This window comes from Opisthocomus hoazin, chromosome 2, assembly GCF_030867145.1.
Source record: "Opisthocomus hoazin isolate bOpiHoa1 chromosome 2, bOpiHoa1.hap1, whole genome shotgun sequence".
In the NCBI taxonomy this organism is placed as follows: Eukaryota; Metazoa; Chordata; class Aves; order Opisthocomiformes; family Opisthocomidae; genus Opisthocomus; species Opisthocomus hoazin.
Window position 1 is genome coordinate 8,383,641 of NC_134415.1, and position 12,415 is coordinate 8,396,055.

The following is a 12,415-nucleotide window of genomic DNA, read 5'->3' on the forward strand; positions in this document are numbered from 1 at the left end:
CTTAAAGAACAGAGTATGATTTTTGAAGTTGCATAGGTGGTATAAGACTATTCACTGCTTTCAAGTGTGCTGAAGCTATTCTGTAAAGCCCAGTTTTTTTCTTAAAAGTCTTTAAGCCTCTTATACTAAAACCTTCATTTTTTAGCCTCTTTTCAAAAAGTAACAGTGAGGATTACTAAAGCGAAAGAAAAAAAGTCGGTCCAAGTTTTACTTGATGGTCCTACATCAACAATTCTGCTGTTACCTTCCATGTGAGACCTCATGCTGTTCTCCAAAGTTCAACAAGAGGCATCCCAAGAGGTCTTCGGTACCCAAGACAACACAGCATTCTCCCACTGCCTATCAATAAAACATCAGTGCCTCTGTCAAATCAGCAGGTTACAGTGTCAACTACATATGTCAGGGAAATTCTAATTAATTATGATTTTATGATCAACAACACTTTTTCCCTAAGCCTAAGAAGATAACTGAAGAGAAATTCTGAAATACACAGCTTAAAGAATAAACTTCATCTTCCAATACCACCATATGACTAATCATCATCCCACTGTAATATCTGCTTTCACAGAAATATCGTGCATCACCACTGCTAGCAGCAGAATACCCAGCTACAGCGTTCACACCGGCCCTTCCAGGCAACTGATGTGTGCCCACATCCTTGTTCGTACACTTGACTGGAATGTTGCTTCAGCGGGCACAAAAGCTGTGTTAGGAGAAACTGCCAGACAAAAGAAAAGATGTTGCAGTTCCTTTAAGACTAAGGAGTTTTCTCACAAACACAGGGCAGTGTCATCTGCAGACAGCATTCGAGTATTGCAGTATATTTTTTTTCTTCCCAAGTTTAACTCTGATCAAGCGTAGTAAGGATATCCAGCCACAGCAATAAGACAGAAAAGTTCTGAAACTGTATCTGGATATGCCTGGAATCAAGCACCTGAGGATTACCAATTTCCCTTTTATTTTTTTAAAATATATCTTTCTATGAAGATCATAAAAGCTGATTTGTTTCCTCAAATTACAACTAAGTAAATACAATATAGACAACTAGAGAAACTTCATCAGGCCAGCCTAAGTATCATGAATGATTTTTATTCCACATAACATCTGTTATGTTTGTTATTTATTGTCATGACCATAATTAAGATTTTATTACACCATTTCAAATATTCAGTTAAGTGCTGTTGCACAACACATTATTCCAGTCAGAAACAGGTAGGATTGCTCTCTACTTTAATGCAAAATAGAGCAAGTGTAATTTTACTGAACTGAAATCAGTGCTGATGAAGACATATAAATAAAAATACTCCACTTGTTTAAAGCTGACGTACTACCACTTCAGTTGCTATCTAGGTGCTACCGATGCCATGCGCATTACCAGTGAAAAGTCTGTCAGAGGGGGACATACACCTATCCCTCTATCACTGAAATACTATTAATATGCTGTCATCAAAACATAATTTTTCTTACTATACAGAATCTAACAAAAGCAACTCATTCACTTTACTTGCCTTTACAGACCTGAATCACCCTACACAAGTAAGTGTATATATAAATATATACTCCATATTATCCAAGAAAAGTCAATGTCTGAAATAAGAGATTTCTTATAATACAGTGAAATATGTTTAACTTATCAATCCAAACATTTTGGCTAGCATCAGGCAACGTAAACTGAAATCAGAGTATTAGCTCAACAGCCACAGAATTACCGACAAAGAAAAACTGAATTACTGCAGACAGACATCTTATGTACATACTAATATCTGCTGGAACTTCATTTTACTTTATTCCAGGGAACACAGTTAAAACAGCGGCCTCGGCAGCCCAATTCCAAAAATTGATCAAGAATAGTAGCATATATTTGAAGTGTGACTCTACAGGTTCCAGCCCATGTATCCAATGCTGTCCATCATCAGGTGACATCATCTTTCATACTACTCGATTTTTAGGCGTGTAAAAGCTGCACTAGTAATCTGTAAGTAAAGGAATGAATGCAAGCTTTAATGTCTTTTAAATTGTCCAACATTGCAGGAAAATAGGCACGAAATTCCACAAAGACAAAGACACTGCACAGTTACCCAAATCATGTTCTACAGCTAAACGTATGTGGATCGTCATTGTAAAGTTCTGGAAGAGCACCTCAAAATAAATCTGCATTCAAAACTGAAAATGACTTGACGTTGAGTTATTGACTCCATTTCTGTCTCTGTTCCAGGCAGCAAGGTATTGGTACATATGATACTCTCAATTTTAAACTGTAGTGCAGTCTTACTTATGCTAAAGTACTTCACTACCTCCCTTGATGCACATCTAGCATGACAACCTTCTAAAGAAATTAAAGTGGAAATTTATAAAATTATTGCTGTGTTTTCAAAAATGCTTTCATATTTATGGAAGCACAAAGATTAAGAATTCTATACATATTATTTCTAAGTTTAGTGATGTAATTTGACGTAACATTCATTTGATGTTACAGAAACATATACCTTTCAATAAGCAGTGCAGCAAAAGAAGTTAAAAAGTGAAAACACATATTCCATTAGAAATTACTGAATTCTGAAATGCCTATATAGCACTTACTCATTTCCAAAATGTCTCAACACCTTATTATTTCTCCCAGAAAAAGAAGTTACATTAACCTAAGTGTCAGATTATTAACAAAAAGACTAAGCTAACATTCTTTCACTTAAATACTCATACAGTACATTGGAAAGTCTGTCTTCCACCATTATAAATTAAAGCATTCTCTGTGGTCTTAGAAGGTGATATTCTACATTTATATTTAAGAAAACATGAAATGGCCTATTTTATACGTACGAATTAGAGATTTAGCACTTGCAATCTGCTGTTGAGAGGACAGCTGAAAATCTGAAGGAAAAAAATTATCACAGTGGATCAGGTTTCCCTGCCACAAACTGAAATGTTTTTTTCAGATCAGAAGAGAATACGAAAACAAACAAAAAAATTACTCCCTATTACATTACTTATTTCCATCTGAAACTTTGCATCAGATACATTTGGTTCTGAATTTTGCTGACGTCAAATCCCATTTCCCTGCTCTCAGGACGGTGTAAACAATGAACAACAGTAAGTTAGAAGGCCATCCAAGAGTGAAAAGGGAAAGGATCCCAGACAAAAGCTCAGTGAGAGCCCCAGTTCTTGGAAAGGAAGATAACAAATATCACCCAAAGTTTTGCATGAAGTTTCTGTTAATAAGCAGAAAGGGCTGTACACCTTACTCTACCATCTCCAACTGGCATTGCAACTCCTGTCACCCATAAAGATGTGGACCTTCTCAACAACGTCCCGAATCAAAAGTTTGACTTTGCTTCCCTTCAATTTCCTTATCAAAGTAAGAGTAATGTAATTTCTCCCAAAACTACCATTTCCATCTGTTTTAATTTGGAATAAAGGTAGCACAATTGCTGAATTCTTCCCCCCACTGGTAAAAATACCTATTGTCAGAGTGTATTAATGTAAGTATTAGTTACATTAAGATTGTCACCTTTACAGGACAGAAATCTAACACTTACAAGTATTTTTCTGCAGAAAGCTGTAATACCAGCTGCTCCTCGGTGGGCAGAGAGGGGAGACGATTATTAACGGTATTCTTTCCCGGCACTGAATAAGAACTTCAGAACTTTGGGGAGTCGGGGAAGCAAAGCTTATGCAGGCCTCCTTAAAAACAAAAACCAACTTAGACTACCTTCTTTTTGTGTCTACTATCATCTCTTCTTTAAAAGCTCTCCATTTTTTGAACTTGAAATCAATGTTTATCATATCAAAAATTAAATTTAAATTTTTTCACTCAACAGCTTCTAGAAATCAGACTTCAAACCTATAGAAAAGTGCAGCGTTCTAGCTAGTAAGCAAGTCTAGAAAAACCTCTATGGCGATTTCATGTGTAGACAGTTCACAAAATGCCTAGCCTAGTGACTGCAAACTGCTAGCTTTGCAGAGGGATGGGGAAAAACGTGTGTTCACAAGCAGTTTAAACCAACCCAAATCAGTCTTGGTGCACTTCTGCTTTTCCCTCCTCCGCCACAATGGTAGGGATCAGCCAGGTCAGGGACTGGCTGCAATTGAAGAGCATACATGCCTGATTGCTCTTACTTTCAGTTTGATTCAGTCCATCCTGGGACCACACAAATGGACTGCTGGCACAAAAGACAACAAGAACAAACAGCCAGGAGTGGAAGAAGGAGACAAGACTGCATTCTTCCATTGCTGTACAAGCTTAATTTGACAAACTACTTACGAAACTAAATCCTTTGCTCTAGATTGTTGTAGGACAAACCGACAGATTAAACAATGCGAAGAACAGCAAACTCACTCTTCTGCCCAAGAACAATGTTATTCACCCGCTAGTCAAACCGGGGCGATATGCTCTGCAACAGAGCTCTACAGATGTTTCCAGTCACACTTAGCTGAAATGACAACTGATGAATGCGGTCTCTAAATGGTGTACTCCTTAAGGTGGTCTGCAGAAGTCACCATCAAAGACTGCGTCACCTGGGGAGTTCTGGATGCTTAAAGGTCTTTTCTTTCACTGACTATCCTCTTCGCCTCAGAGCACATACAGACTCAAAGACAACAGCAACGAGAAGCAAGTGACTCCAGGTTAACTGCAGATGACTACAGCTTTTGCTCTCAGTAAGGAAAATGCCTTCTCATGGTTAGGTACTACTATGTTTCTGGTTAGCTAATAAGAAAAATCTTCCTCATAGTGCTCCCCACAGGTTCAGGAAACCCCAAAAGAATACTCCACATTCAGTTAATTAATATATACTCAGGAGGTCAACTGTCACACTGTGGTCGCACATAATGCAGGCGGGTCACCTCAGTCCCAGCCTCCGACAGGTAACTCAGCAACACCCTCCACCACCCTGCTCTGACAGCCTCACAGCCGCCTTTCCAGAGCTTGCTTACAAACCCTTCTTGCTGAACAGGTCATGACTGCTTTATAAGCTGCCTTCCAAGCCAGGGAAAGGAAAAAAAAAAAACCCAAACAATACACTATTGAATTACTTCCCTGTTTCAAACTAATCTTCAGTAGAAAAATAGATGTCTCGTGAAGTATAGAATATCAAAGTGGCTTGCTGTCTTTTCCATACTTGAATTCCCTGAAATATCCTCTCACCTGGTCACCCCATGTTAACAACAACAAAAAAAAAAACACCACACGCCCCATTTTATGACCTTCCATCAAAAACTTTTAAAATAATTATTCTAACACTTACTAAATCACTAATATTTAATTTATGCATAGGGCTAAACAGTTTTTCTCAGTTCCCTGGAGGCCTTTTGAACTCTTCTAGAAGTCTCTAAAAATCCATTCCATGCACACACAAGCAAATGTCCAGTGAGTGGTAGCAGGCACAGTAACTGGACAACACTGGAAAGGCAGAAAAGAAGTATTTGTTACCGTGAACTGTCAACTAAAAAGCAAGCAGCCATACAAGCCCTGACTTCCCAACATTTCTCAACTGTGACCTGAATCATATTTAAGGCAAAACCAGCTCCAGATCCATGTTTATTTAGATTTGTGTATTTCTGTAAAAACAGCTGAAGCGCCTACTATAGCAAGAAGAACTGCAGAGAAACTACTATTGCATTTCACAACAGGTCAACTACTTTCAAGTACGCATGAACTGACAAATAATCCAGCATTTGGATGGCTCTGTATCACATTAGGGTGCCAAGGAAGTTTAAGCTCTATGTTTTTCTATAAAATTTGTAACCTTTTTCAAATGAGGAAATCTCAACCTCCCTTTATTTTTACTCTTCAGCCCATTATAAAAGCATATATTTATAAGGAAAATGTGTGTATCTGTAGTATTTAAACAAAAATTTGAAACCAATTTGCAACAACAGTATTATTTCCACCTCTCTTTGTTAGCCCTTTTTTTCAGTTTACACGACCAGTGACGCATTCAGGTTTAGTATTTGACAGTGATTGTAAAGCTTAATACCTCAAAACCATTGCATTTTGTTTCGCAAGACTTCTTGACTACAATGCAGTTGCTTTGAAAACAGACACACAATGTGTATCACAGCATGCTTCTGCACTACATGTACACAATACTTGTTTCAGATTACAAAGTGAACTAAATAACCACCTCAAAGCGTTCTAGTCAAGATACATATATTCATTATTCTGACTACTAACATTTTTCTTAGACAGTATCCTGATACAGTAGTCCTGCTGCTGTGAGAGCACTGATCTAAAAACCCTTCACCAACTTGGAAAATAATAATGCAAACAACTTAACTTGTCTAATGCTCATAGTTTATTATAACTTTAGCTTTCTTAGTCTAACACAGTCTTTTTTCCACTAGGTGGTCGAATTAACTTTGAGTCCTTATCAACACAGTCAACTACTGAACAGTCACATACTAAACATGCAGATTTAAGTTCAAGACTTCCATGTTGTTTAGCCACTGTAAAATATACTAAGCTTGGCATTTCAGAAGAGCAAACAACCAATTTCAAAAGAACAGAGATCATTCCAACATGACTTGTAATTGCTCGGTGCAAGTGGTGTTTGCTTTCCTTTCTACATAATTATGCAAGCATGAGGAAGTCAATAACTGCCTCTGATCACTTGTTCAAACTGGAACGTCAGGACAGAATTTAAGAAGCTCATTTTTCATAATGCAAAAACAAATTACAGGGGAAAACCACCTCATAAGACTTACCCGTTCTCCTACCTCCAGCACAAAAACTACTCTAATGGTACTCTTCCTTTATAAATCTCCATTTCTGCTGTAATTCAAATAGTTAACCAGAAAGTGAAAGGTCACTACATTCCGTGACGGGTGTCCAGCCTGCAGAAGAGCAATAGGTCTTTCAGCTGACTTGTGCTCAGAGTTGGAAATTAGCGACTGAAAAGTTTACTAGATCTTTCACTTTTGTCCTCTGCCATGCTGGCAGAGAATATGAGCTACAGATTGACTGGCTTTAAGGGAAAGCAGTTACAGCACCAGTGATCTCTGTGGACAGCTAGAGACGTCACTAGGAAAGGCTACTGAAACCAAAATATAAATTCAGGATGAATTAAGAACAAAACAAAAATCCACCATAAACTGTACACACGGTTTCCTTAATTGGTTAATGTGACAGTGTTGAGCAAGCACTCAGGAACAGCTCAGGCTACCCAACAGCAATATCTACAACCACTAAACATTCAATATTTTACAGACTGAAAAACATTAACCTGTAAATAGCATCAAAACATTTCAGATCACTTAATTCACAGTGCATTGCTCTAGCTTCTGGGACATCCACTATTTTCATCTCCAGTCAGTAGTGAACTTTCTAACTACAGTGGGTATACTACCCTCATTCACATATTCAAGTATCAAGCAAATGCTGCAATATATATTATAAATCTCAGGAGCATTTACAGCAGACTTCTTAATACAAATCATTGGTGAAACTGTGCTTGTGTTTATTTCTTTCTTTAAAAGCAGAGACTCTGCTTTCCTGGAGTTTACTTCCTGACTTTGAGGAAAAAATAAAACCAAACTATAATAGTGGCTTTATACATATTGCTCTACTTAGTAGGTAGTAATTTGATGGCAGGCAATTAGAAAATCAAACAGATTCTACATGCTTTCGAAGCATACCTAATGCAAAAAGACCTTATGCAGAAGGTGCCTAAGTTAAACAAAAAAAGCACTTCACTCCAACATACAAATCGTCCTAGCTACTATCTATACAACTATTAACTACTATTAGATGTCACTGAATGCAGGAAAAAGACTGATTTGGCAGAACATCACAATAACGAGCACAATTATGTTGTGACTTCAATATTTCTTGCAAGGCATATTTCAAGACTGCCTTGAAAGGGTCTTTGCAGTCCATGGCAGGGCTAAAGTTACTAGTTTATACAAGGGACTTTATTCACTGGGATTAAGTTGGGTTATTGTAGGGAGAACAATTACGGCAACAGCTTTAGAGGTGGTAATCTCTTAGCAGGCAGCACACCTCTCTTGTCTCGGAGGGTTCCGAAACGCAACAGCATAAGCGACTTCGAGCTTTCTATCAGTACAACTTGGCGCTCTTCCAAAATGTACCTCACTGCGTTTTACAAAGAATGATAAACATTCTACCCATACTACACAGATGGGAAAAACGAGCCCGTAAAGCTACACGAGCTGTTTAAGTTCATTCAAAGAAACACAGATACTGACAAAGAATGCAGTTCTAATGCTCTAAGCACGGGAATACACAACCCTCTGCACCTGAAAAAATGACCAAGGCATAAATCAAAACAGAGGCCTCGGTCGCTCAGTTAGCAGCAGGTCTGCAGTCAGCGGACTCGAAGTAAGACTAGGCCTCAAGGCATTAAATCCTCTGCATGCTGAAGTGTCCTTGAGGCATACTCTTTCAATAACTTGCAAAATAAATGCACACAAATACACGGTCATATTTAAACAGTATCTTGATCTAGTGTAGTCAATGTTCTCTCGTGGAGATACAAACCGAAAGCTAATAATTCTCTTAAGCACAGTCCCTTACTGCTTCTTCCTGGACTAACTTGTATCCTTGTAAGCTCAGAAAATAAATTACAAAGTTCAGCCAGGCAGAAAGACTGATGCACAGTGTTACTTCTAAAATCTTAAAAAACAGTCTTGGTTAGACTATTGAATCTTAGAAATTTCCACTGAGCTACAATTCTGTTGAAAGTTTCACTGTAATAACCAAAGATTCAATGTAATGACTTACAGATTAACCTCACTTAACATTACAGGGCACAGTAAATAAAAAACTGGGAGTTATCTTAAGTGTATGTAAGTTTAACAGTACACACTCACACAAATTGCAAAAATTGCAGACTTAAACACAGCATTTGAACACCCTGGCAGAATTAATCCAGATTTAGAAAATAAATAAAAATGCAACAGTAGCACAAATCTTATCGAAGAATAAGTAAGCCTGCAGCTTTTTAAAAATATGGCTCTATTCAGGTTTCCGTGCTTGCTACTTCAAATTTAACCATTTGCAATTCAGCCTGAAGTGGGTCTCTATCACTATTCCACAAAACTTTGCATTCCACTCCTGATGCCACCTCCTCCTCCTCCTCCCAATTGTCTATCTACATATTTATATGGCTCTATAACCACAGTATCTGAACCTAATCTCTATGGTAACTGTAAGATTTGTTTACATGGATAAAGAATATTAGAAATGTATGTAAATTTAGCTGTCATTTAAACGAGTGTTTTTCCTTCTGGGGGAAAAAAGCTCCCTATACTGCCTCCTACTTCTCTTGCTTCCATCTCCTGCATCCCCAGCAGGCAATGAGCCACATTTGGAAAGCTCCGTATCGTACTACTTCAACAGCCTGTTACTGTAAATTCATAGATAGTTTACTTTTAATGTGAAAGACATGTGCAGCATTTTAAATCTTAACACTTGTTAAAGACAGACCATAGGGAGGGCCACTAAAACATGATTTAAAAAAAAATACTGTCATTAAGTCACCAAAGTAAAAAACACAGGCTAAACCTTTAGCAGCTACACAAAAAGACTTAGTTTGCTGCTCAGCAACTCAAATCAACCCAGAAATTAAAACAGTCTGTATCATTTACCATTTCCAGCAGTGTACATAGCGCTAGGTACACATTTTACATAATACCCATTCACAGATAGTAGGCACAACTCTGACAGTGCAAGACCCCACAAACAGACCACTCTATTAATAAATATCAAAGAGATTATGTATCACAGGTTTGTAACAATTATTTTTTGTAAGATTTACAGTATTTTGAAATGAGATTTACTGCAGCCCAGCAGGACCAGGAGCTGAATTACACGGGGCTCACGATAACATAAACGATAGTTTAAGTGACACTTATCAGCAAAATGATAAAAAAAACCCTAACAAAGCCAGTTGTAAAAAACAACTTTTAGGTACACAGATCTTTGCCATACACAGAAGAAATCATTCTATTCTACCGATACCGTTTTTTTTTCTATAAAAGTTGCATAATATATTGAGAATAAACAGTCTAGATAGACGTAAGGGAAGAAAAACGAGTGACGAGGAGGTACGTGAATACTACACAGCACCGAGAAGAAAATGAGAACCTGTTCGGAAAATCTTTCTGCACCTTACAGCCATCAGTTCACTGCAGAGAACCTCTTACACGCACCCTCCCTGATCATATCGAGACTATTCATTCAACAAAACTCCTATTAACAAACAGAAAGTAAGTAAATCTACCGTCCACGCTCCATTCGAGCCCACCCGGTTGCGTAGCAGCCAGCCTTTCCCCCGCAACGCTACTTTCCCAGGCAGGGCGACTGTCCCCCCCGCTCCTCCATGAAGCGAGCTCAGCCCAGGCAGCCATGTCCTTCTTCTCCCACGAACAATGTTTGCGAGGGAGAACAACCCTCCGCTCGGCCAACTTCCAGTTCAACCCAGCGCGACGCGGCGGAGCAGCGCCTGCCCCACCGTCGGCAAACCAGTTCAGACCACCGACACCCGGCACTGAGGGGGGGAGAGCCCGCAGCGTGGACCCGCACCAGCACCGAGCCCCGCACCGCGGTCGGGACAGACGGACTGACAGACAGGGCAGCGTTTCTTCGCGCAGCCCTCCCCTTCCTTCCCCCTCCCCGGCACGCAGGCGAGCGTTTTTACCTTCATGATGAGCTCAGGCTGCGGTAAAAGCCTCGACGGGGGCTGAGCGGCCGAGGCTGGACCTGGAATTTAAAACAAAGCGCTAAGGCACGGCACCAGCCGCGGGCACCGGGCGGGGGAGGGGAGCCACGGATCGGGGGGGGGGGGGGGGGGCTGAGGGGGGTGGGCTCCTCCCGAAACTCCCCCTTTCCTTCCCCGGAGCCCCCCCCTTTCTCCCCGGGTAACCCCCTCCCCTCTCTCCTCGGCGGCCGCTCCCGCACGCCGCGGCTTCCCCGCCACTCGCCGCCACTGACGCCATTTCTGTCAGAGGAGGAGAAACTTGCCACAACAACAACCCCCCCCCGGCTGCGGGGAGGGGGGGCGGCCTCCCCGGGGCGCTGCGCCCCCTCCCCGGGCACCCACCGGCGGGAGGGGACCCGCGGGGGTCCCGGCCGTAGGACCCCCCCCCCCCCTACTTTACCGCGGGGAGAGGCAGGGAGGCTCTTCCTCCATTGTAGGAGGAAGAGTGCCCGTGTGCGCGGCGGGGGAGCGGGGTGGCGAGAGCAGCCCCCCCCCGGCACTCACACACGGAGGCTTTTGTAGGGGCTGCGGCTCCGGATCGCGGCGGTTCCTCCCCCCCCTCGAATAAAGGAAAGCGCTGACTCCGCGGCAGGAGTTTCAGCAGCAACAGCCGCAACTCCCCGGCTCGGCGCAGCGGGCCCGGGCGGGGGGAGGGAGGCGAGAAAAGGAACAAGAAGAAAAGAAGGGAGCGGGGACGGGGAGGGAGAGGGGCGGGGAGAAAGGGGCCCGACCTGCTCGGCGGGGACACGGAGCGTCTGCGTGTGGTGTGTGTGCGTGTGTGTGTGCGGAGGAGGGGGCTCGGTCCCCTCCCGGCGGAGGGGGCTGGAGAAGCCGCCGGTCCCTCCCGCACGCAGGCGGCACCCGATCCCCCTCCCCTCCGCCCCGCCGATGAGGGCGGCTGAGGGGGGGGGAAGGAGGATCGGCGAGTCCCGCCGCAGTCTCGCTACGAGGAGAAAAACAACCGCCCCCCTCCTTCCTTCCCTCCCCCCCCCCCACGCACGCCCCGCCGCCGCCCGGCCCCGCACCCCCCCCCGGGCCCCGCGCCGCCTCCCCACCTGCCGCCGGCGAGACCGGGGGGGGCTCCTTCTCCGGCCCGGCGCCGTTACCTTTGTTTGGCGGCGCCCGCCCGCCCGCTACTCCCCCGACCCGAAGAGGGGGGGAGGGAAGGGAACAGAGCGAAGCGTCCTCTCAGCTCCGGCGTCCCCCTCGGCCGGTCTCGGGCCCCGCTCAGCGCTCCGGCGGCGGCTCTGCTGGCGGCGGCGGCGTGCGGCAGGGCCGATCCGTCCTGCGCCGACGGAGCCGGCGGCGCGGCGGTGACTGCTCGGCTCGGAGCCTCTCGGTCCCCCTCCCCCTCCCACACCGACCGACTGACTGACGGACGGGCGGACGGGCCAGGGCACGCCCCTCTCCCCGCCTCCTCCATTGGGCCCCGGACGGCAGAGCCCGCCCCCCCCCAACCCCATTGGCCGCCGCGTCGGAAATACTGACATCATTTTTCTCCACTTCGATGGAAACCGACCCCCGGCGCCGAGGGCGCTCATGGGTGGCGCTGTTCTCGCTCGCCGCTCGCGCCTCCCGCAGACGAGGCTCGGCGCGGCGAGCGGACTACACCTCCCAGGGCGCACCACGCGCGGCCGCCGCCAGGGGCCGGGGCCCTGGCCGAATGCTAATGAGGCGAGGGGGCGGGGCCGGCACCTGCGCGG

General features: G+C 43.9%; 1 protein-coding gene across 6 annotated transcripts in view; it reads right to left on the minus strand.

The window, feature by feature from the left end:
- Window positions 1-12,061, minus strand: part of LOC104328300 (AT-rich interactive domain-containing protein 4B) — a 91,687-nt gene extending 79,626 nt beyond the window's left edge. For 4 of the 6 annotated variants that reach the window (XM_075412331.1, XM_075412321.1, XM_075412338.1 and 1 more), the window contains exons 1-2: window positions 11,768-12,061; window positions 10,653-10,714 (exon numbers count right to left, since the gene is read on the minus strand). In XM_075412331.1, the coding sequence (XP_075268446.1) occupies window positions 10,653-10,658 (6 nt within the window). In that variant the 5' untranslated portion in view covers window positions 10,659-10,714; window positions 11,768-12,061. Of the gene's footprint in view, window positions 1-10,652; window positions 10,715-11,443; window positions 11,465-11,767 lie in introns of those variants that run through there. The other 2 variants (XM_075412322.1, XM_075412323.1) reach the window with 2 other exon arrangements.
- Window positions 12,062-12,415: the final 354 nt, after the last annotated feature.